Raw genomic sequence first — 23,712 nt, 5'->3', positions numbered from 1 at the left:
TAGTTAATTAAAGTTACCACTTTAAAATTAATTAAAGTAGTAATAGAGGAGTGAAATCTCATTAAAGAAAACCCATTTGTGCTGAAGTAGGACAGAAATCAAATGCGTCACACCTTCCAGGAGCCCATGCAATTCCCCCGCTGCTGCAGATCCAACAGGACATTGTCCCCCGTTGGGTGGAAAATTCGAAATAAATAAATAAAGCAGCAAAAATATCAATATCTGTTTGGAACAGTGTTTTTTCAGATCTCACCTGGACGGGATGCGCTGGTTAGACACTCTGGGTAGGCGGTGAATGGTTAATCAAAGATAGAGATGGCAAAAGGTGGTTTGTTTCGGGATCAGTCAAGCTCTGGGTCTTCTCTGGAGGCACCCACTGGTGCTCATAGATGATGGGGAGCAGCAACACGTCCAGATGGGATCATGAGGAGCATCAGGTCCCTTGGGGACGTGATTCCCTGCCCTTCCCCACTGAACATAAAGGGAATCTGGCAACTTTTAGGTGCCTAAAGGGTGCTTATAGGTGCAGCCCTCCAGGCTGGTTAGCATGATGGTCCTCGTTGGGATGTGCCTCAAAGAGGTCCATGTCACCATGTCATCGTGCCTCAACCTCCACCAGTTGCCTCAAGCCAAGTCCTTCCTGGGATCCCAAGCAGGCAGCAGATTGAGTTGCAGTACGAGATGGTCCAAACAGCCTGGGGATACATGGAGACATTGCTCACCTGTGTTGATTGCACTTCCAAAGACCTCCTTCACCTCCTCCAACTGTGGTTATTTGCAACCTTGTTTGGTCTTTTTTTCCTTTTTTTTTTTTTTTTTTTTTTTTGAAATACGGTGTGGCTTTTCAACCAGCTCCTGAGTTTCTTTTATTTCCCTGCTTGGTGCAGCTCCAAGTGGCTTTGTATCTCCTTGTTTGCTTTGCCTCTTGGCAAACTCAAGTCAAAGAGCTGCATCATCCGTGGGTCCTTTGAATCACTTACAGCCCTTTCAAACCAAGGGCAAGTATTTGAGCTCTTTGAAAACGTTTGCCTATGGGCTGATGGCGATTGTGTTACTGGTTTATCTTGAGTCCTCTTGCACTTTGGCAGGTGGAGGTAGGGTTGGGTGATAGGAACATCTCAGAGCTTCCCTGTAGTGAACCCCAAACGATCACGTTGGTTAGCAGGGTGATGACCCAACAACATGAACCCTTCGGGTCCTGGGGCTGGATGCAGCAGGGTTATGCACCTCCCTTTTGCGATGAGGGTGGCGAGGCACTGGCACAGGTTGCCCAAAGAGGTGGTAGATGCCCCATCCCTGGAAACATTCAAGGTCAGGTTGGATGGGGCGTTGAGCAACCTGATCTAGTTGAAGATGTCCCTGCTCATTGCAGTGGGGGGGGGGGGGGGGGGGGGCGGGTTGGACTAGATGACCTTCAAAGGTTCCTTCCAACCCAAACTCTTCGATTATTCTATGATTCTACTTCATCTCTCCCTCTGTTTCACTCCCAGGATCTGACCCCGTTCCATGTGTCCTCCCGTTCATCTACCAGGAGAGATCCTACTCCTCCTGCGCCCAGGATGGGAGAGCATGGGAGCAGCCTGGTGTGCCCTGGCCAGCACCTACAACGGGGTTGCAAGGTGAGGGGCTTGACCTGCACACACGTGCTCCAGGCATGTCCCTGCCATGCGCATGTGTCTCCACATGCACACACACACATGCTCCAGGTGTGCCCCTGCAATGCACACATGTCCCCATACACGCATGTGCTCCAGCTGTGTCCCTGCTATGCACACGTCTCCACGTGTGCACGTGTGCTCCAGGTGTGTCCCTGCATTCCACGTGTCTCCACATGAAAACATGCTCCAGGCATGTCCGTGCAATGCACACATGTCCCCATACACGCATGTGCTCCAGCAGTGTCCCCGCTATGCACACATGTCTCCACGTGTGCAGACACACGTGCTCCAGGTGTGGCCCTGCAATGCACACATGTCCCCATACACGCATGTGCTCCAGCTGTGTCCCCGCTATGCACACATGTCTCCACGTGTGCAGACACACGTGCTCCAGGTGTGGCCCTGCATTGCACACACATGTCCCCACATGCACACATGAACACATGCTGCAGGCATGTCCCTGCACTGCACAAGTGTCCTCACGTGCACACCCACAAGTGCTCCAGGCATGTCCCTGCCATGCACGTTTGTCCCCATATGCACACATGTGTCCCCACATGCAAAAATACATGCACTCCAGGCATAAGCTTGCCATGTACACACATGCCCCACGTGCACGTCTCCATACACACACATACACTCCAAGCACGTCTCTGCCATGCACACGTGTCCCCACATACAAACGTGTTCCCACATGCACCCACGAGTGTTCCAAGCATGTCCCCACATGCACGCATGTGCTCCAGGCTCGTACCTGCCATACACACACACGTGTCCCTGTGCCCACACACGTGCTCCAGGCATGTCCCTGCATTGCACATGCATGTCCCCACATGCACACACGGGTCTCTATGCACACACATGTGCTCCAAGTACGTCCTTGTATTGCACACGCATGTCCCCACGTGCACACGCGTGTCCCCATGCCCACGCACGTGCTCCAGGCACGCCCCTGCACTGCACACGCGTGTCCCCATGCCCACGCACGTGCTCCAGGCACGCCCCTGCACTGCACACGCGTGTCCCCATGCCCACGCACGTGCTCCAGGCACGCCCCTCCACTGCACACGCGTGTCCCCACACGCACAGGCGCCTCCTCACAGTCTCCACGCTACAGCCCCGCGCATGCGCGCATCCCCCCCCCCCCGCTTCGCGCCGCACCCCCCGTCCCCCCCCCGCGCATGCACCACCCACCGCCACTCGGCTCCGCGCCGCGCGTATGCGCGGTTCCTCCACGGCCGCCACCGCCCCGCCCCCGGAAGTGGCGTTGCCGCGCAGCGCGCGAGCGCGGCCGGAAGCGGCTCCGGGGGAGGCGTTGGACTGCGGCACCGGCCGGGGGTGAGGGGCGGCGGCGGGGCCCGGTGAGCCCGGGGGGCCTGAGCCGGGGGGACGGGGACGGCAGTACCGGGGGAGGGGGGGGAACGGGCCGCGGCATCCCCCCGGGAAGCGGGCGGGCTGGGAGGATCCACCGCGATACTGGGCTGGGGCGGGGGGGGAAGGCCGGTGGGGGGGGCGAGGAGCTTGTGGTAGCGGGGGGGGGGCGTTGGGGAATGGCTGGGGGTCGGCGGTGATAGCGGGGAGGGTCTGGTTGATACTGGGGGGGACTGGAGCGCGCTGGGGGGGCTGGTTGTGACGGGGTAGGGGGAGGGGATGAGATGGGAGGGCTCGTGTTGATACTGGGGGGGGACTGGGCCATACTGGGGGGGTCTGGTTGTAATGGCGGGAGGAGGGCAGTGAGATGGGAGGGTCTGGTTGATACTGGGGGGAGCTAGGAAATGCTGGGGAGCTCTGGTTTTAATGAGAGTGGGGGATGAGATGAGAGACCCTGGCTGATACTGGGAAGACTGGGATGTGCTGGAGGGATCTGGTTGTAACAGGGACGGGGGGAGAGCAGTGAGATGAGAGGGTCTGGTTGATAGTGGGGGGACTGGGACATACTGGGAGGGTGCGCTTGTAATGGTAGGCGGGAGGGCAATGAGATGAGAGGGTCTGGTTGATACTGGGAGGGATTGAGCATACTGGTGGAGTCTGGTTGTAATGGGGGAAGGGATGAGATGAGAGTCTGGTTGATGCTGGGGGGGGACTGGGATATACTGGGGTGGCCTGGTTGGGATGGGGGAAAGGGAGGTCAGTGAGATGAGAGGGTCTGGTCGATACTGGGAGGGATTAGGGCATACTGGGAGGGTCTGGCTGTAATGGTGTGGGGGAGGGCAATGAGATGAGAGGGTCTGGTCGATACTGGGAGGGATTAGGGCATACTGGGAAGGTCTGGCTGTAATGGTGTGGGGGAGGGCAATGAGATGAGAGGGTCTGGTTGATACTGAGAGGGACTGGGGTGCGCTCGGGGGGTCTGCTTGTAACAATGAAGGGGGAGGGCAGTGACATGAGAGGGTCTCGTTATACTGGGGGCAGGGTTGGGACATATGGGGGGGATCTGGTTGTAATGGAAATTGGGGATGAGATGTGAGAGTGTGGTTGATACTGGGGAGATTGGAGCGTACTGGGCGGGTCTGGTTTTACTGTTGCAGAGGGGGCAGTGAGATGGGAGGGCCCATGTTAATAGTGGGGTGCTCTGGTTGTAATGGAGGGGGGAAGCAGTGAGATGAGAGGGTCTGTTTGATACTAGGGGGGACTGGGGCTGGGATGTTCTGGTTGTAATAGCTTTTGGGAGCGGGATGTGATGGGAGTGTCTGGGTGATACCAGGAGAGACTGGGACGTGCTGGGAGGGCTTGTGGTGTTATTGGGGGGATGATATCAGGATATGCAGGCAGGATCCTTGTTGATACTGTGGGAAAACTGGGCCATGCTGGAGTGTCTGGGGTGTTCCAGGGGGTGGAAAAGGGGTGAGAGGCTGGGCTGGGGGGGTGGGTCCTGGCCATCCCACAGGCACTGGGGATGCTGGGTGGAGTGGGGGCGTTGCTGATGCTGCTGGGGGGCGAAAAAAATTGTATATTTTTGGCCCAGCAGCTCCTACGCGGCTGTGGTTGGAGCCTTTTCCGCTGCTGCGAAATCCTCCGGTGCTGTTCACTGCCTCTTTGCTCCCACACTGGCCCTGGCCCTCCACTGAAATTATTCTTTTTCCCTTCCTGACATATTTTCTTGCTTTTATTTAGAGCCTGCAGGCAGCAATTCCTTTGCAGCTACGCTTGATACCCCCAGCTCTTGCTCTGCGGGTAGGACTGGTCGCCTCGATCAGTCCCGTGACTCTCTCTGAAATGGCAACTTGCCGTTGCCCTGTCTTCGCCCAAGCCGTTTTCATCGGGCTTCGGCTTGGCCGTGGCGCTGCCCACCCGGGGAATACCTCTCCTGCTGCGTTTTAGGAGCACGTAAGCTTTTTTGGGACCCTTGTGGTTGCCTGTCTTGGGCTGAACCCCCCAAATCTTCTCTGTTTGGGCATGTAGAAGCTCTGCTGCGGCAGATGCTTGCTGGTTTTTCCCCCAAGTACGTCGCCTTGCCACCCTTGTGCTTTTCTTGCTTCACCCCTTTCTTTTCCTCTGGCTTGCGAGGTCTGCAGGTGCTGCCAGTACACTTCGATCCCTTCCCCAAGAGCAGACCCCTCAGTTTAAACCAACTGGTGGTGGTGGATCCCTCCTGGCCCTCAGTAAGTGTAGTGTCTAGCTCCACTCCTCTCCAGATTAACATCCCCCCACTGTGGTGGGGGGGTCTCCCACGTAGCTGTACCCAGCACTGCGGCAGGTAGGGTAACCCTAAAACCCCTCGATGACTTCACTGTTCCCATCACACAGTGCCAGAAAACACTGAATTTATCAACCTGCCTGAATTCATGGTGGCAACTCAGCCAGAATGTGCTGGATGTCCGGATGGGAGCAAAGGCAGCCCTAAATTTGACTTTTTCAGAGCTGGGGGAAGCATGTTTCCAACAAAAGGCCAGGCATGGGGCTCTTCACCACCTGCTTGTGTGAGTCTCCTCCACGTCCTCTGTGAGCTGTGTCCCGCTCCCAGCCCACTCTGTGCTGTCCCTTTCCGCCCATGCAGGTGATTCCCTCTTTTAACACCTGGATTTGAGAGCAGGGGGACCTGAGACAGCAGGTTCGTTCTTCCCTCTGCTTGGTGGGGGCTTTCTGATCTCCCCGCCCGGTGTCATCCTGATGTCTCAACCCAAAGGGAAGACCACAGCCTCCGGGTGAGAAATGGTCAAATCCATCCCAGAAAGGCGAGCGTGCCCTGGGAGAGGGTAATCCTGAGCCCTCTTCTCCGCTTCCAGCATTGCTTGTGCAGTAAAGACTCAGGGCCGGGCTGTTTAAACAGTAACGGGAGTGTCTCGTGAGTGCCTGCCTCAGCAGGGGACAAAAGTGTTCGTCTCTGGCTAAATAAGGATTTCTGCTGTTTTGGGGTTTTTTATTGGCTTTTTCTACTTCTAGCACTCTCATTTATTCAACTTGCTGTCCCCTTCATCCTTTTTGTAATATATTCAACCATCACCTTAATCTCCTCCCTTTTCAACATGGGATTCCTTGGCTTTGCTTTTTCGGGGTGTCCCATCCCAGTTCTGCAACCCTTTGGGTTGACGGTACTCAATCCATGCTATTGAGATGAAATTGCGCCTGGAAACCCTCTCGTTTTGGCTGTGAATTCCCTTCTCTGCACCTCAAGACCTGGCCGGAGGTGGGAGGCGCGGGTGAGGAACAGTGTTTCTTGGAGCACCTTTTACTCATTAAGCTTGAATGGGATCAAAGTGGTTATTAATAGTGTTTAGCTCATTCACTTGTAGCTCACCCTGTTGCCTGGTTGAAGTTCCATCTGCAGCTGCGGTGGGCTGTCATTGACATCCAGGCACTGGGGTGGGCTAGGAAAATCCCTTGGAAAGACCCCGCCGTGTCGCTGGCTAGCTGTAATCCCACGAACTCCGGTCTGTTCATAGCAGCCACTGAGTTACACCAAATTGCACCCTGTCGCAGATGCCAGCGCGGGCCGGTGGCCTCAGGCAGACTCAGAAGTGTCTTTGTGCCTGGAGTTTATCGGTTCTTGGGGGTCCAACCGTGCTGGCAGGTCTCCAGCACTTATCAGTCCTTGGGAGGTTTTGGCATGCTGCCTCCCCAGCCCATACCTTTCTTTTCTTCTGCTTTTTATTCTCTGGCAGCCGTTTCCCTGCTCATGCCCTGGGGATTCCCTTCTCGGGCACCTCTAGGACAGTTTTACATCTGGCTTTGCGGCAGCTTCCTCGCTATGTCGGCGCCAGGTCGGTGGGAGCACTCTCCTCTGTGCAACGTGGTGCTTGGAGGCTCTTAAAGCATCTGCTGCTCCTGACCTCCCCTCCACCCCACTGCCTCACTAGGATGTCTCTGGACATTGAAGGCAAGACTGAACCACCTGAATTTAGCTGTTTGCAATGAAGAGCTCCTTGTTTTAGCTGGTCATTCTTGCCTGTGCGTCAGGCCCTCGCAGGGTGCGATTTCACGTGGGGTTTTGAGAGACGGATCGCGCTTTAGCCTTCTTCCCCTCCCTTGGCTAAACCAATCCATGCGTGGTATCCTGAATGGGGGCAGCAAATCCAGTGCAGGGGATTTCCGAGGTGGATATCGGAGCCCGGCATCTCTTGTCGAGCTGCGCAACCACTGAACAGGCTCTGGAGGTATCAGCGGGCTTGGATGGAGCCTGGAAAAACACCAGCCTAAGACAGGAGCATTTGCTGAGAAGGTGATCTGAGAAACCACCAGAATACGCTCTGGAGCTGAGTTGTGCTGTTGAATCCCCAGGAGATGGGGGCTGAATCCCTTTGTGCCTGTGCCCGAGGCAGGGCTGACAGCTCCTTGTCATGGATGAGGGGTCATGCAGGCACCTGGTGAGACCAAGCACCCTCTGAGGAGCTTTTCAAACCCTGCCTGGAAGCTGCTGGCCAGCCAGTACGGCCCTTGACGGCTAGGGAAACAGTTGAGGCCGGTCCCTCAGTTGTTGCTCCGACCAGGTAACTATGAGCAGGCCCTGCGAGGAAGCGAACCACTCCCTGCTACGAATAGCAGTTGGTTTTGGGTGCTAGTGACAGGCTCATGGGTAAAAAGTCTCTTAAGTGCTGATCTGGGCCGTTTCTCTGGCACTAGGACTGCCCGCCACCTTGATCCCCCGATGGGGGATTGGTGAGGCCAGGTTTTACAGACTCTGTAGTGTCTGTCTCTCTGCCTCCTTTCTCCCGCTCCCTTCTGCCTCCTTTCTCCCACTCCTTGTCCCTTTTCCCTCTCCCCCCCGCCCCCCGCCTCCTTCTCCCTCTTCCCCCCTCCCTCCCTGAGAGAGATATCTGTATCTCTCTGACCTCAGTCTGTGCTGCGGCCACCCATGTCTTTGTCTTCATCCCCCCTCCCTCACAGTCTTGTCCCCAGCCTCTTGTCCCTCTCACGCTCTCTCCTTTCTCATTTTTGCAGGGGCTGCCATGGAAGGGCAGCCGGGTCCTCCGGCCTGCGAGCTCCCCTTTTCCCAGAGGGTCTCCCTGCTTTCCGAAGGAGATGGTCCTGAAGGTGAAGAAGAACAGGAGGAGGCTCAGGAGGATGATGCGGCCGGGGTGCAGCTGAGAGAAGAACCGAGGGAAGGCTCCCTGGAGCGGCTGGGGCAAGCTTCTCCACACCGCTTGGGTCGGTGCTGCCGTGGGCAGGGCTCTCTCGCCCCTCGGGCTGCAGGCAGGCCCTGCCAGAAGACTGGTGAGGATGAGGGGGCTTCCCCATGCTGCCAGGCGCCGGGGGAGCTGCGGCTGTGCCGGCGGAAACACCGACTGTGTCTGAAGCCTGAGACAAGCCGGCCCTCTGCATCTCCGGGACTGGGGGAGAGCACCGAAGAGCCAGGACCCTCCCGGGGTAAGAGGCTGCGGTTGATCTGGAGCCGGACGGGTGACTTCAGACAGAGGGAGATGGAGAACGGGCTGGAGGAGGTGCCACGGAGCAGCGAGGAAGAAGAGGAGGAGAGACGGTCTCGGTCCTGCTCTCCTGAGCTGCCCCTTTCTGACGATGCCCGTCCCAAGCCGGACTTTGTACAGCTGATCGATGAGCGTGGCATCTACTCCACTGCCAAGCTGGTGCTGGGGAGCGCGGTGGGTGAGCTGGAGGAGGTGGCAGTGGGGCTGCCAGCCCACCCGAAGCGGGGAGCAGGTGGCGTTGGTGAACTGGAGATCCGCGAGGTGATTGTGGACGAGAAGCCCTTCCAGTGCGGCGTCTGCGAGAAGGCCTTCAAGCGGGCCTGGGAGCTCTTCAGCCACGAGGTGGTACACAACGAGGAGCGTCCCTTTCGCTGCGACCTCTGCCAGGCCTCCTTCAAGCGCCACTCGGACTTCAAAAGCCACCGGCTGGTCCACACGGAGGAACGACCCTTCCGCTGCGAGCTCTGTGGCAAGCGCTTCAAGCGTTCCTCCAACCTCCAAGAGCACCGGCGCATCCACAGTGGTGAGCGTCCCTTCCGCTGCCCCCGTTGCGCCAAGAGCTTCAAGACCCCCTACGAGCTGCAGCGCCATGCACTCACCCACTGCGCCGAGAAGCCCTTCAAGTGTGCCGACTGCGGGAAGGACTTCCCCACCTCCAACGCCCTCCTTCTCCACCAGCGCCAGCACTGCGATGACAAACCCCACGTCTGTGGGGTCTGCGGTAAGAAGTTCACCTATGGGCACAGCCTCAAGGTGCATGAGCGGGTGCACACGGGTGATCGCCCCTTCGTCTGCCCGCTCTGCGGCAAGGGCTTCAAGCAATCCAACGCCCTCTCTTCCCACGAGCGGGTGCACACTGGTGAACGCCCCTTCGTCTGCAAAACCTGTGGGAAAGCCTTCAAGCAGTCATCCTACCTGGTGATCCACGAGCGGGCACACACGGGGGAACGCCCTTACAAGTGCGAGGTATGCGGGAAGGCCTTCGCCCGGCCCTCCTTGCTCCTCCAGCACCACCGCGTGCACAGCCAGGAGCGGCCCTACAAGTGCAGCTTCTGCCACAAGTTCTTCAAGGACCTGGCCTACCTAGCTGTGCACGAGAAGGTGCACACAGGCGAAACCCCCTACAAATGCAGCGTCTGCGACAAGGGCTTCGCTCACCCTTCCAACCTGCTGCAGCACCAGCGCGTGCACCGCGACGGTTGAGCCCCAGTGCGGCAAGCACAGCCACGGTGTTGCCAGGCTGCAGCGGCCATAGGCATGCTGCCACCAACAGCGGATGAGCCCCAGGCTGGGGGACCCCGTACGTGCGCTCGAGGACCAGCACGGACCCTACAAAGCTGCGGTGCTTCTTCTGAGCTCTAGCCCTTTGCCAAACCTGGACCTGTGCCATGCTCTCCTCCTCCCTCCGTGGAGGGTGATCCCAGCGGGACCCTCCCTGAGCTCATGGGCCAGGGTGGCTGCAAGCTCCTGGCAGGCATGCTGCAGCTCGTGGCATGCTGTGGCTTGTGGCACACTGCCAGCGGGCAGGCAGGAGCCCTATTCTTTGCCCTCGTGCAGGGAGGAGGGCTGAGATGCCCCTTAAGTCGTCCCAAGACCCTCACCCCCGTCATCCCAGTGAGTGTGGCTCAGCCTGGGCTGGAGGCTCCCAGGGAGCTGGGGCACGCTGTTACTGCAAAAGGGGACAGACCTGCTTGTTTTTTGGGAGGGCGATACGATGACGGTACGGGCAGCGGAAAGGATTATGGGGAAGAGTGAGGAGCAGGCACCTCCCTTTCCCCCTGAAGCCTTTTGGGGTTCAAGTGTCCCGTCCATATCTCACACTGCTGCTAATGACCTGGTTAATCACCCCCTTTTTTTCTGCCCCAGGGTGCTGGTGGGGCTGGTAGGGAGCAGAAAAAAGGGGGAACACACGCTGCTGCCATCCACTTTGGGAGCCTCAGCAAGCAACACCCGGCGCTGTAAGTCCTTCTCCAACCTCTCCTGGGACTGTCCAGGCAGGAACCTGGATGGGGTACGGGCAAGCGAGACACAGCCAGCCCTCTGCATCGTCATCCTCCTCCTCTCTCGCTTCCCAGAGCTACCCCCATGCTGCTGCCGGAGCCTGGATTTGTCCGCCCCTTGGCTGATGGCTGCTGGGCAGAGGGTGGCACACGGACCTTTGCTCACAAGGGCAAGACAGGAGCCCTGTCCTTGCCTGTGCTGGTGCCCTTGTGCTGTCCCTCGGACTTCTGGAGATCCCGGGTCCCACCCTGTGCCACCCTTTTAATACAGTCCCTGTAGCACTGGGAACGGGGGGGTGGAATGTGCGCGCTCCTCGGCACTGCACACTAACTACAGGATGGTTATTTAATGACAACTCTGTCTCATTGCCTCTAGCTCACGGCCGCGTCCAGCTGGGTCTTGACATGGGCTTTTAGTGCTGGTACAATCCTTGGTGGTCTTGCCTCCTCACCCAGTACCTTCTCCCAGTGTCATTCAGGCATGAGTGGGAGGTCACCTGGCACATGTTGCTGGCAGACATGGTAAGGAGAGACCCACCAAATCCTGGGTGTGAGGCGGATCTCACACAGTGTCACCAAGCCTGCACCCTGCAGAAGTTGGGTGCAAGATGGGCCAGCAAGATGTGTTTGGGATTTGGGCAGGTGGATCCCTCTGCTAGGATGGTTGTGGGCCTCCTGGTCATGTTGGTCTTCTCCCCTGGCCCACAGCTTCCCAACTTCCTCCCATTTCAGCCCTTGAGACAGCTCTGGCCTCTTCCAAATGCTGTTCCCAGCTGTGGGTTGTGAGGCTGTGATTTGGCTTCAGGGTTGAGCCTGTCCCTGAATATCTGTCCTCTGTAGCCAGCCGGTGGTGGACACATCTCAACAGGTTCCCGTCCTGGGATCTGCTGTGTCCATGTGTCTCCGGGGAAGGGAGGTTGCACCTGCAGCCCTGGGAACAGACTGTCTGTGGTGATGGTGGTCCTTCACCCTTTAAGGCATGGTGAGACGCTGGAGGTGGTGTATTAGCAATGAAGCACCTACGTGATGTGTGTTTGTAGTGGTGGGGCCCCCTTCATCCCAACCCCAGAGCAGAGGCAGCTTCCCTTAAGCCATATCCCCCCCAAACTCACCCTCTCCTTTAACTCATGGTCCTGAGCAGAGGGGGGGATTCTCGTAAAGGAGGAAAAACTTGGGGATGTGGGATTTGGAGGACACCTGATGGTGCTGGTGGCAGGAAGTGGCTGCCTATGTAGTGTCATTTATGTCACTCCAGGTCTCTTCTATGTCACATTTTTGCTTCTGTGGGTGTCACACACCTGAAGGCACCTCCAATGATGTATGTTGCCTGTGTAGGACCAGCCCAATCAAGTGCTCCAAATGGTTGGTGGAGATCTGGGGTTGCATTCCACTGCTGAGGCCATCAGAGATGATCGGGGGTACCCAGTTGGCCTTCAGCTCCTCTTCCAGGAGTGCTTGCATCTCTTATAGACCCTATGTCCTATATGCCAGCCCGCCCTTATGAGTGTCTGGAGTGATTGAGGGCATCTCAGGTGGCACTAGGTAGGTAGTAGTTAGACTCTGTGTGTTCTCGAGGTTGGACAAGCCCCAACCTTTGATGAGCATCCTGCCCTGTGGGATCTCCAGCCTTTGACATCCTGGAGGCCAAAAGGAGGTTTATCTTCCTGATCTCCTGCATTTCAGATGGGGGGAGAGGACCATCTTCGGTGGTTCAAGCCCGAGGGTGGCTGCTCCCAGAGATGCCCATCTTGGAATTGAGGCTTTTCTCGTGTGCTGGGATCACGCGTTGCGTGATCACCAAGCAATGTGGTCACCAAGCAATTGATAACGTCACCAAGCAATGACCTTATGGCCAACAGCAGCTTTGTAGTTGGCAGGAAAGGGATGACCGCACTGCTGGAGGAAATTATTTCAGGTTTTGTGCTGCTTGGATGTCCTGCAGTCCCCCAGCTCCCCTCTCAGCCATGGCCTGGGGGGTGATCTCATGCTGATGCTGCCCAGCTTTTCTGATCCACCTTGAGAGATTTCCTCCAGCACCTGGTGACCTCCCGGAGTTTCTCAAGCGGGGTCTAGGGGACAGCTTCACCTGAGGTGAGGAGCAGGGGGGCTCGCATGGAGGGCTTTGAGTTTATTTCTGAATGTGATGGACCCCAAGCAGCCCTGACTCTGATTTTGCTCCTAATGTTGGGACCTTGCTCTCCAGCCCTACTGAAGTGTCACAGGAAAAAGGAGAAACATGGAGAAACCTTTGCTTTCGTGCCTTTCCCAGTTTTGGGATGTCCTTCATCCCTGGGGAGAGTAGAGAGAGGACTGGGCACAATGTACCTGCGTTTCCTTCTGGCAAGGAATGCATAAGTTGCCTTGGCAGATGCCATCTCCTGCTGTTGGGACCTCTGCTCATTGGGTCTCCTGGCCTCCCTCCTATCATCCCTGCTGCTTTGGGGGCACAGCCCTCAGTTTGCAAGTCTGACAGACCCTGGGGCAAGGCTGAGAGTGGGGTCCCTCTGCACTGGGATGCTTTTAGGCATGGAGTGCCAGCAGAGAACTGCGAGCTAACAGGCAAGAGCACGTTTGTGTCCCCATGAACCTCAGCAGAGAGGATTGTCATGGTTGGGTCCCCAAGGGATGGTCACAGACTGGGGGCATGGAGCAAGGAAAATGGGGCGCTCTGGCCACCCCAAAATGTATTCAGGGAGGATGGCTGAGTATTTGGGGTTATAGGGTAAAGTGCTTTGCAGCTCTGGCACCTGGGATAGTCAAGAAATAGGGGGACTTGCCTCCATCCAAGGTCTGGGGGGAGCTGTGGCAGAGGAGCACAAAAGCAGCTCATGTCCCCCCACCAGCACTCACAGCCGTCATGCCTGGAGGGTTGGGGACCCCCTTTTAATTCATTTGCACCCTTCCTTCTGCTCCTTTAGCTCAGCCTTGCGCTGGCCACCAGGTTCATCGGGCTCCTCCTGAGCTGCGGGGGCTGCCCAGAGGGTGCTGAGAGGGGTTAAATAAATGTCACCAGACTGGGAGACCCCACTTGACCAGCTATTTTGGTGCTCCTGATACAAGTCATTGGTACCAGCTGGTTTTGAAATGTCCTGCCCGTCAGCTCCTGCATTGCAGTCTTCAGGAAAGCAGATTAGGGAAAAGGGGGTGCAGTGGGAGCCCAGTGCGACCCCCTGGGGCATGAGCTTGGGAGGGGCTGGCATCACAGGGCAGCATCTTCCTTCATGAGCTCTGTCATCTCGGTGTTGGCATCCTCAGGGGCTTCTGCCTTGGTGGGGAGGTAGATAGCCCTCCCGGGCTGGAAGGGCGTTGCTGAAGTACTCTGGTCCCCAGGGTGCCGGTGGGCTGTGAGATGGAGGGGACACCGGGCTGTCACTGGGCTCTGGCTGAGCTGAGCTGACACCCGTCTCTGTGTCCCCCTGCGTTTCGGGGTGGCTGGAGCGGGGACTGTGAGTTGGGGGGTGGGACACATAGGGATGGGACTGTCACCTCCAGCCTGGACTGCTGCTATGCACCTCCTCTTCAGGTTGAGCCACAGCAGGACCCCACTCAGCAGCATCAGCAGGGCCAGCAGCGCTATCAGCACTGAGCAGGATGGTGAAGCGCCTGGGGTTGGGGGGGAGAGCAAACTTGGGATCCCATTTCCAGCCAAGACCAATAACAGTGTGCAAGAAAACCTAACACCGAACATGGCCTGACTCCCCCCAGCAGCTCAGCTGGTGGTGGGGATGGGCTTTCCTTAATTAGGCTTCCCACTAAGACCCATTTCCCTTGGGTGGATGATGGGATGGGGGGGTTGGAGTGACCTTCCATGTTCCTGCTCTTAAAACCTGCATCAGCTCTCCGGTGTGTTGTCCTGCTTTGGATTTGGGATGCTACATCTCATGTAGGCCTATTTCTGACCCTCCTCCATCCTTCAAAGTTGTCCCAGCTCTACCACAACCTATGTGAGGAATGGGGGCTGGTCCTGGAGGGAGCCCAGAGGGTTTGGGAGGGGATAAGGAAGTTTGGGCTCCAACAAGAAATGGGAGGGATTTGTGTGTTTTGGGGTGAGGAAAGCATCTCCAGTGCTCCCAAGGGTGATGGAAAACAAGGTGCATTCCCCAGGAAAGGCCCTCAAGAGCTTGCCGGGATGAACATGTGCCACCTTTTCCACTTTCTTCTTGCCTTGGGACCTTCCCTCCCCCCCCACCCCTCCCCCAGCACAGACACCACAGAGAATCCTGGCGCTCACCCTTTGGCTTTGTGCACACCACGCCGGCTGCCCAGCCCTGCCTACATGGCCCCAGCCCCATCTCTCTCTGCTGGCACTCCAGGAGCAATGACTCGGTCCCCCGGCAGCTCAGGCCCTCCAGCAAGGCAGGGCTGTTCCCCTGCCTGAGCTGGGGTCCAACGGGCACTGACTGGGCTGGCCCACAGCCCAGCTGCCTGCAGACCACTCCGGCTTCCAGCAAGCTCCAGGTGTTGCTGCACACCCTGTGCCAGGTGGTGTTGTACAGCACCTCCACCTGCCCCGCGCAGGGACCGGGGCCATCTTTCACCCGCAGCTGCAAGGGGCTTGTTCCTGCAAGAGGGAGCAAAGGGGGTGAGACGACCCCTCCGACCCAGCAGGCAGACGGAGAAGGGCGTGCAAGGGGCACATGCATGCAAGGATGGGCATGCATGCCATGTGCCACCTGTACCTGCTGCACCATTCCACCCCCAGGTCCCTTGCAAGGTCATTCCCATCACTGATGTCCCACCAGTGCTGCCAGCCTCCCAGTCCCAGATAAAACCCTTTTTGGGGGCATCTGTGATTCCCCCTGGGGACCACCTGAGCACACAACTCCCGCATCTTCCTCATGGTTGCAGTTATGGATGCCCCAGCTGCTAAGGCTGCACTGGGAGAAGGTGGTCTCCATGCTGGTGCACTCCACGTCATCCAGCCAGATGGGGTCCAACCCTTGCCCGAAGTGAGCTTGGCCTGGGGCTGACACGGCTGTCCCGCAGCCCAGCTGCCGGCACACCACCTTGGCGTCTTTCAAATCCCAGTTGTCATCGCAGATGGTCCCCCACTGCTGGTTGTGAAGCACCTCCACTCTCCCGGCACAGCGGTTTGGGCCATCGGCCAAGCGGACCTGCACCTCCTCTGTGACATTGGCATCTGCCAGGAGAAATCTGGTTAGGAAAGGAGAACAAGGCACCCATCACCTCACCAAAAAAAAAAAATCCCCATGCCAGGGTGCAAATACAGAGTTGTTGTGGTCCCCCACAGCAAGGGATGCAACCCTTCCCAACCCTTCCAGAGAAGCGTGGCCATAGGGATGGACTTCAGTTGCACCTTCATACCCTAAAATGGTGGTATGACCTCCGTGCAAGCATGTGGACCAGGCAATGGAGAACAGGCTGAGCATTTGGGGTCAGATGGTCCCCTCGAGACAGGGCTTAGTGCCACGGGGTGGGGGTGTGAAGGTTTCAGTGAGATCATGGTTATGAACAGGGTGGGAACCTGTTGCTGGGTTGGGGACAAGCCTGGCCAAAAAGATGCTACAACCCTTTGCCAGTCCCCCTCCCCAAAGAAAATGCCCTTCCAAGGCTAGCATTGCACGAGAGGCAGCCAGACACAGGATAGACCCTTCTGTCCTGTCCTATCCCCCAGATGCCCTGTATCGCAGGATGAGAGGTACCTGAGCACACCACGCCGGCATCTTCTCCATGGTGGCAGTTACTCTGTCCCCAGGGACGGGCTTGGCAGTGGGCGAGGTTGTCCTCGCTCCCGGTGCAGCTCATGTCATCCAGCCAGATGCTCCCCTTCCCCCGCCCGAAGTGAGCCTGGCTGGGGGCTGCCGTGGCCCTGCCGCAGCCCAGCTGCCTGCACACCACTGCTGCATCATTCAGGTCCCAGCCGTCATCACAGACCGTCCCCCACTGCCCGGCGTAGCGCACCTCCACCCTCCCGCTGCAGCGGTTCGGTCCTTCTGCCAGGCGGACCTCTGCCACCTCTGCCCTGGGCAGGTCTGCGGGCAGAGAAGCAGGGAATGCAGTGTTGAGGACAAGAGGACCGTGTGTCCAGGGGGGACTTTCTGGTGGCAGTGGCTGGGGTGCAAACCTAGGGCAGATGCCCAGGCACGGTGGGACAGGAGGACAGATGCTGGCCTGAGCCCTGCCTGCAGAGACGTGCAGGCAGGCATAGCCCTTGAGGCTTCATAAGCACCACCAGACACCTGTGTTTGGCCTCCCAGCTTGGTCCCTGATAGGGAAGGGGAGAAATAAATCCTCTTTCTTGGAGCCTCGCTGGGATCCAGCAGAGTCTCGGTGCAGCCTGCATCCCAAACTGGGTGTCAACGTCTTTTTTCCCCCCTTCCCTGCTCAGCTGTGCCAAGGGTGGTTGGATTGGGGCAGCTCCATGGGCTACTGGGGTGTGGGGATGGGGGCAACACCATCTGCCAAGGGGACAAGCCCCATGCCCTTGAAATCTCCTTCCTGCAGCCAATGGTCCTGGGCTCAGGTTGGAGAGGAAAAGGCTTTTTTTTGGGGGTGGGGGGGTGGGGAGGGGTGGGTGCAGCTCCAAGCTGTGCTTTTAGGACCCTGCAGGAATGAGCATCACCTGAGCAGACCACGCCGGCATCCTCTTCATGGGTGCAGCTGTGGATTCCCCAGGGCCTGGCACGACACTCCATGAGGGAGGTCTCCTTCCCAGTGCAGGCGACCCTGTCCAGCCAGATGGGACCTAGCCCCCTCCCAAAGGAACCCACTTCTGAGGCTGTGACGGCTGCCCCACAGCCCAGCTGCCGGCAGACCACCGCTGCGTCGCTCAGGTCCCACTGGTCATCGCAGACCGTCCCCCATTGCTGGTTGTGAAAGACCTCCACCCTCCCAGCGCAGCGATGTGGGCCATCCACAAGCCGGACAGTCGTGTTGGTTGTGGCGGCATCTGGGAGCACTGTAAAAATGTCTCGGTGGGTTGGGGACACACATGGTGCCGGTGGCAATGGCCGGGGCTGGGGCAAAAGGACCCCCCACCCCAGGAAGGGCTTGACCATCCCGCTGCAGCATCACTCCGGAGGCAGCAAGATGCAGGATGGACCTGCCCTGGCCTCCCAGGACACCCCATGTTGCAGGATCAGGACGTACCTAAGCACACCACGCTGGCATCTTCTCCGTGGTGGCAGTTATTCTGCCCCCAGGGACGGGCTCGGCACTGGGCAAGGGTGCCCTCACTCCCAGTGCAGGCCACGTCATCCAGCCAGATGCGCCCTGACCCCTGCCCAAAGTGAGCCCCGCCAGGGGCTGCCATGGCCCTGCCGCAGCCCAGCTGTCTGCACACCACTACTGCGTCGTTCAGGTCCCACTGGTCATCGCAGACTGTCCCCCATTGTTGGTTGTGAAAGACCTCCACCCTCCCGGCGCAGCGATGCGGGCCGGCCACAAGCCAGACAGTCGATGTGTTGGTTGCTCTGGCATCTGGAAGCACCATAGAAACGTCACAGTGGGTTGGAGACACGCACTATGCCGGTGGCAATGGCCGGGGCTGGGGCAAAAGGACCCCCCACCCCAGGAAGGGCTTGACCATCCCGCTGCAGCATCACCCTGGAGGCAGCAAAATGCAGGATGGACTCCCCTTGGCCCCCCAGGACACCCCATGTTGCAGGATCAGGACGTACCTAAGCACACCACGCTGGCATCTTCTCCGTGGTGGCAGTTATTCTGCCCCCAGGGACGGGCTCGGCACTGGGCAAGGGTGCCCTCGCTCCCAGTGCAGGCCACGTCATCCAGCCAGATGTGCCCCGTCCCCTGCCCAAAGCGAGCCTTGCTGGGGGCTGCCATGGCCCTGCCGCAGCCCAGCTGTCTGCACACCACTGCTGCGTCAGCCAGGTCCCAGCTGTGGTCACAGATAGTCCCCCACTGCCCGGCGTTGAGCACCTCCACCCTCCCGGCACAATGGTGTGGCCCGTTCACTAGCCGCAGGTCAGTTGAGCTGGAGTTGCCTGTTTTTGTGGAGAGGGAAATAGGTGGACGCGTGGTTGCAGGGCACCCCCACATCCCTGGACCATCCCCTGCCTGCATCCCTGGACCACTGTCCACCTGCAGCATCCCGTGTGCCTCCAGGGAGGAGCAAGGCAGGGCCAGTGCTTGGGCATTGGTAGCATTGAGTAAAAAAGGGATTGACGTGGCCGGGCGCTGCCATTTTACCAGGGGGACAAAACCCTGGGCGTGATGCCTGGCTGCAGGGTTTGGGTTGGAAGGGACCTTTAAAGACCACCTAGTCCAACCCCCTTTTGTGGGCAAGAACATCTTCCACTAGATCAGGTTGCTCAAAGCCCCGTGCAACCAGACTTTGAACACTTCTAATATAGATTCATAGAATGGTTTGTGTTGGAAGGAACCTTTAAAGATCATCTGGTCCAATCCTTCAGCCATGGGCAGGGACATCTTCCACTAGATCAGGTTCTCAAAGCCCCATTCGACCTGACCTCAAAAACAAGCCCCAAGGAGGAGCTGGATGGGTGAATTCTGGTCAGATTGCACGGCCTCCCCCAGGGGAGGACTGGTCCCTGACTCACCGCCACTGACCTGCAGCCGCAGAGCACGAGACGCCTGCGTGCATCCTCGACTTGCAGCTCTCGGCACCCCAGAACTTGACCTTGCATTCGAAGAGGGCCCCCTCTGTCCCAGTGCACTCCACGGCATCCACCCAGATCAGGCCATCTCCCGTCCCAAACGAGGCAGACCCTGCAGCCGAGTGCGCCGCCCCGCAGCCCAGCTGCCGACACACCACATGGGCTTCAGCCAGGTCCCATCCATCAGTGCAGATGCCCCCCCAGCGCTGATCATGAAACACTTCAACTTTCCCGGAGCACGGGTCTGAGCCGTTCACCAGGCGGAGGCTTCCAAGGTCGGAAATGCCCGATCCTACAACATCAGAGAGCATGCACATGTTAAGGAGATACCTGCTGCCCCGGGAAACCTCCAGCTGCCAGGAAGGGGCTTACACCAGAGGCTGAGCAGCCTTGGGGGTCAAGGATGATCTTGTGGTGACAGAGAGGGCTGACCTTTGAGGTGTGATGTGAACGGCCCAACGGCCCAAGGCTTGATTAGCATGGGCTTGACCAGACTATAGTCAATGGACCTTATATAGTTTGCCCTCCTAAAGCAGACACATAGGGCAGGGTCCAATCACCAAGATGCAGGCATCCTTGTGCCATTTGGGACTCCTGGGATACCTCACCTGCCCTCCAGCTGCTGCTCCTGAAGGGCACAGGTTTTTCTGTAGGATGTCTTAGCCCAACTAGGGTGAGATGCTATCTTCCCATGCTGGGGTGACTGAATTCAATGCTGGCTGTCTCAGTCAGTGACACCCAGATGTTAAGCAAAGTCCATCCTGATATTAAGCAACCTGGTTGCAACCCAGTGGCCCCAGCTTCTTAACAGTCACTAAAATGGGCTGCTGGTTCCTCTGGCAGAAAGTCAGAGCTGGAAAGGAGAGAGAGGGATGGGAGGTGGGCTTTCATGGGCTCATGCAGCTCTGAGCATCATGGGGTACATCTATCATGGATCAACCAAAGGTGTCGGAGAGTCTTCCCTGACCGTAATGGGAGAAGACCCATTCGTACCGCAGTCTGCCCTGCTGTGAAGAAGTAGGTGGCCGTGTTGTAATTTGTGTGATGGGAATGGTCTCTGGCCCATGCTAACTGCTAGGATTTGTGATAAATAACATCAGCCAAAAGCATGCCAGAGACTATTTTTAGCAATAGCTGTGCAAATGGGCAAGGTGTTTGTTTTTCTCAGACTTTAATGTCTGCGTACAGCTGCCCTCTTCCACCAGGATGGACCACAAGGGGTCAAAGCAAAGCAAAGGGTCTCCAAGCAAAGGGTCCAAAGCAAAGGGTCTCCTTTGCTTCAAAGCAAAGGGTCTCCAAGCTGTCTGCAGACTGTTGTGCATCGCAAGCCCTTGCACCCATAGGGGAAAGCAGAGTCAAACCCCAGTGCAGGAGGACCACGGTGAGGTTTGCCGCAGTGCTACCGGCACCATGACGGATGGCGGTTACCTGAGCACACCACACTGGCATCTTCTCCATGCTCACATCCATGGACACCCCAGCCCTTGGTTCTGCATTCGGAGAGGGCTGCCTCGGTCCCCATGCAGTGCACGTCGTCCAGCCAGATTTGTCCCTGTCCCTGCCCGAAGTAAGCCCGCTGTGGAGCTGATACCACCATCCCGCAGTCCAGCTGCCGGCACACCACTTTGGCATCCGTGAAGTCCCAGCTGTCATCGCACACTGTCCCCCATTTCTCATTGTGAAACACCTCAACCCTCCCAGCGCAGCGACCTGGGCCATCCACCAGCCGGACTGGGGCAAAGCTGGAAACAGCCGAGCCTGCAAACAGGCAGGGAGATGCTCAGAGCATCCAGCCTCTTCATGGGAGGAGGAACGACCATGTGTTTTGGCACATAGCCGGTGCTGTGTGGTCACATCGCCTCTGAACTCACAGCATCTCATCCCCACCTCATGGAGGAATTTCTCGAAGGGTTTAGGGGTACTTGACCCAGCAGCAAGTGGGGTGAAGCTGGCATCTTGCTCCCATCTGAGATGGGGGAAATTACCAATGCATCCTGACCCACTGCTGGTGCCAGAGTGAAACCCACCTGAGCATACCACACTGGCGTGCTTTCCGTGGCTGCAGCTGCTCTCTCCCCACGGGCTTGCCTGGCATTTCGTAAGGGCTGGCTCCGTCCCCTGGCAGTTCACATTGTCCAGCCAGATGCGTGGGGGTCCAGCGCCAAAGTCCACCCCCTCCAATGCCGGCAGCGCCGTCCCGCAGCCCAGCTGCCGGCACACAACCTCAGCGTCTTGCTTATCCCAGCTGCGGTTGCAGACACCTCCCCACTCCTGCTGGTGAAGCACCTCGACTCTGCCAGCACAGCGGTGTGAGCCATTTGCCAGCTGGAGATGAGCTGGCTCGGGGATGATCGAGTCTGCAAGCATCCGAGAGATTTATTAATGCCTTCAGATGGCGGCCACTTTCCCTCCATGCTTATCCTATTGCAATTAAGCTCCCGGCACCCCTTCAAGCTGTCAAAAAGCACGGAGGAGGGGAGAACAGGAGGGCTTCCCACCACCACCCAAAACTCTGGCCAGGAGCACCCTGCACCAGAGCATCTCCCTGCAGAGGGTGGTCTGCACTGGTCCTGCATCCTCCTGGATCCCAGTCCCATTCCCTGCAAGAATTGCTCTCCAGGCAGCTTGCTTTCACCGAGCTTCCCCCAATGAGTTGGTCCTGTTGTTGGAGCTGGAAGGTTCCCAGAGTGGTGGGAAATAGGGATCCCTGCAGGAATACCTCCCACCACCTTAAATAAACACCTTGGCATGGGAAGAGCAGTCCTCTGATGGGACCATCAGGTGCAGGGAGGGTCCAGGAAAACCCCACTGGCTGCTGATGCTGACCCCCAGTCTTACCTGGGGGTGCAGACCTGCCGTCATGACACACACCCCCTCCCACTGCCTTGTGTGGAGCGATGCCAAAGGAGCATGGGTCACCTGAGCAAACCACGCCAGCATCTTCCCCATGGTAGCAATTATTGATGCCCCAGGGCCGGGCCCGGCAGCTGGACAGCGTGCGTTCCATCCCTGTGCAGTTTGTCTCATCCATCCAGATGATGCCATTCCCGCGCCCGAACTGACCCGCCCCAGGGGCTGACAGCGCTCGCCCGCAGTCCAGCTGCCGGCAGACGACCTCGGCGTCCAGCAGGTCCCAGTTGTCATCACACACGGTCCCCCACTGCTTGTTATGGAAGACCTCAACCCTGCCAGCGCAGCGGCTGCCATAGTTCACCAGCCGGACCTGGTCTCCATCCATATTACCTAGAAGAGGGAAATATGGGGCAGGGCCGGCACGCTGAGACCCCTGGGTAAGGGAAACTGCCCTGGCACCTTTTCAGGTCACTGCGCGTTGCACCAAGTGCTGCAGGCTTGTCTAATCACTGCAAAAAGGAGCTGGCTGATCCCCAGTGCCTGCTGGCAGAGGGGCGAGAGGCTGCAAGCTGCACAGCGGCAGCATCCCACCCACTGGCGTTGGCACTGACCCCTCCAGGAGGACACTCAAAATTTCTTCACCCCCCAGACACCCCACAACACCCTGTCATGGAAATGCCCCCAAAGAGGGCACATTGTTCGGGGCTGCTTGCAGAGGTGGAAAATCAAGGTGATGGACCAAGACCCCTCCCGCTTCTTGTACCATATCGCTCTTGAGGGGGTTACCTGTGCACACCACGCCAGCTTCATTCCCATGGTGACAAGTGCTGTTGCCCCAGGGCTTAGACTTGCATGCAGAGAGAGCAGTCTCTGTGCCTATGCAGCTCACGCTGTTGGGCCACGTTTGCCCAGGTCCTTGCCCAAAATGTGACCCACCGGGTGCCGACAGCGCTGTCCCGCAGTCCAGCTGCCTGCACACCACTTGAGCCTCAGCCATACCCCAGCCCTCATCACACAGGGCTGCCCAGGTGCCGTTGTGGTTGACCTCCACCCTGCCTTCGCAGCGCGTTGAACCGTTGGCCAGGCGGAACTTGGTGGCCATGGACACCTCCGAAGCTGCCAATGACATGCAAGGGTAAGTGCACCAGGAGAGCCACAGCTGCTTCTGCTCCAGCCTAAGCATCCTCTGTATGCAGTGAGCACCCAAACTGGAGACTGAGTTCCTGCAATGCTCACCATCCTCTTAAAAGTGAATGCTGAGGGTGGGCTTTGCAAAGGGGCTTTATTGCAAAGACATTTTATTGCAAAGTCACCTTATTGAAAAGACACCTTATTGCAAAGTCACCTTATCATAGAATCATAGAATAGTTTGGGTTGGAAGGAACCTTTAAAGATCATCTAGTCCAACCCCCCTGCAATGAGTAGGGACATCTCCAACTAGAACAGGTTGCTCAGAGCCCCCTCCAGCCTGACCTTGAATGTTTCCAGGGGTGGGGCATCTACCACCTGTCTGGGCAACCTGTTGCAGTGTTTCACCACCCCACCTTCACTGTAAAAAAATTCTTCCTTATAGCTAGTCTGAATCTCCCCTCTTTTAGTTTAAAACCATTACCCCTTTTCCTATCACTACAGGCCCTACTAAAAAGTCTGTCCCCATCTTTCTTATAAGCCCCCTTTAAGTATTGAAAGACCACAATGAGGTCTCCCCAGAGCCTTCTCTTCTCCAGGCTGAACAACCCCA

The 23,712-nt window shown here is 57.8% G+C and overlaps 3 protein-coding genes across 3 annotated transcripts in view; 2 read left to right on the top strand and 1 right to left on the bottom strand.

The window, feature by feature from the left end:
• Positions 1 to 23,712, top strand: part of LOC142421184 (uncharacterized) — a 118,188-nt gene that overhangs the window by 37,354 nt on the left and 57,122 nt on the right. The window lies entirely within an intron of this gene.
• Positions 551 to 14,308, top strand: LOC142421175 (uncharacterized). Its single transcript, XM_075525715.1, has 4 exons — positions 551 to 674; positions 1,491 to 1,619; positions 2,748 to 2,996; positions 8,037 to 14,308. Exons 1-4 carry the CDS (start codon positions 551 to 553, stop codon positions 9,722 to 9,724), a joined length of 2,190 nt encoding a protein of 729 aa, XP_075381830.1. The 3' UTR covers positions 9,725 to 14,308.
• On the bottom strand, positions 11,995 to 23,073 carry LOC142421174 (scavenger receptor cysteine-rich domain-containing protein DMBT1-like). The gene is made up of 17 exons (XM_075525714.1): positions 22,717 to 23,073; positions 22,038 to 22,341; positions 21,146 to 21,475; positions 20,534 to 20,876; positions 19,072 to 19,385; positions 18,158 to 18,485; positions 17,628 to 17,954; positions 17,585 to 17,589; positions 16,958 to 17,431; positions 16,185 to 16,514; positions 15,332 to 15,661; positions 14,753 to 15,082; positions 14,008 to 14,124; positions 13,725 to 13,863; positions 13,420 to 13,506; positions 13,269 to 13,321; positions 11,995 to 12,158 (listed from the first exon to the last, which is right to left on the bottom strand). The coding sequence occupies exons 1-17, from the start codon at positions 23,071 to 23,073 to the stop codon at positions 11,995 to 11,997; spliced, it is 4,332 nt and encodes a 1,443-aa protein (XP_075381829.1).

Source organism: Mycteria americana, chromosome 27, assembly GCF_035582795.1.
Source record: "Mycteria americana isolate JAX WOST 10 ecotype Jacksonville Zoo and Gardens chromosome 27, USCA_MyAme_1.0, whole genome shotgun sequence".
NCBI classification, from domain to species: Eukaryota; Metazoa; Chordata; class Aves; order Ciconiiformes; family Ciconiidae; genus Mycteria; species Mycteria americana.
This window is presented reverse-complemented; position numbering and strand designations above follow the sequence as displayed.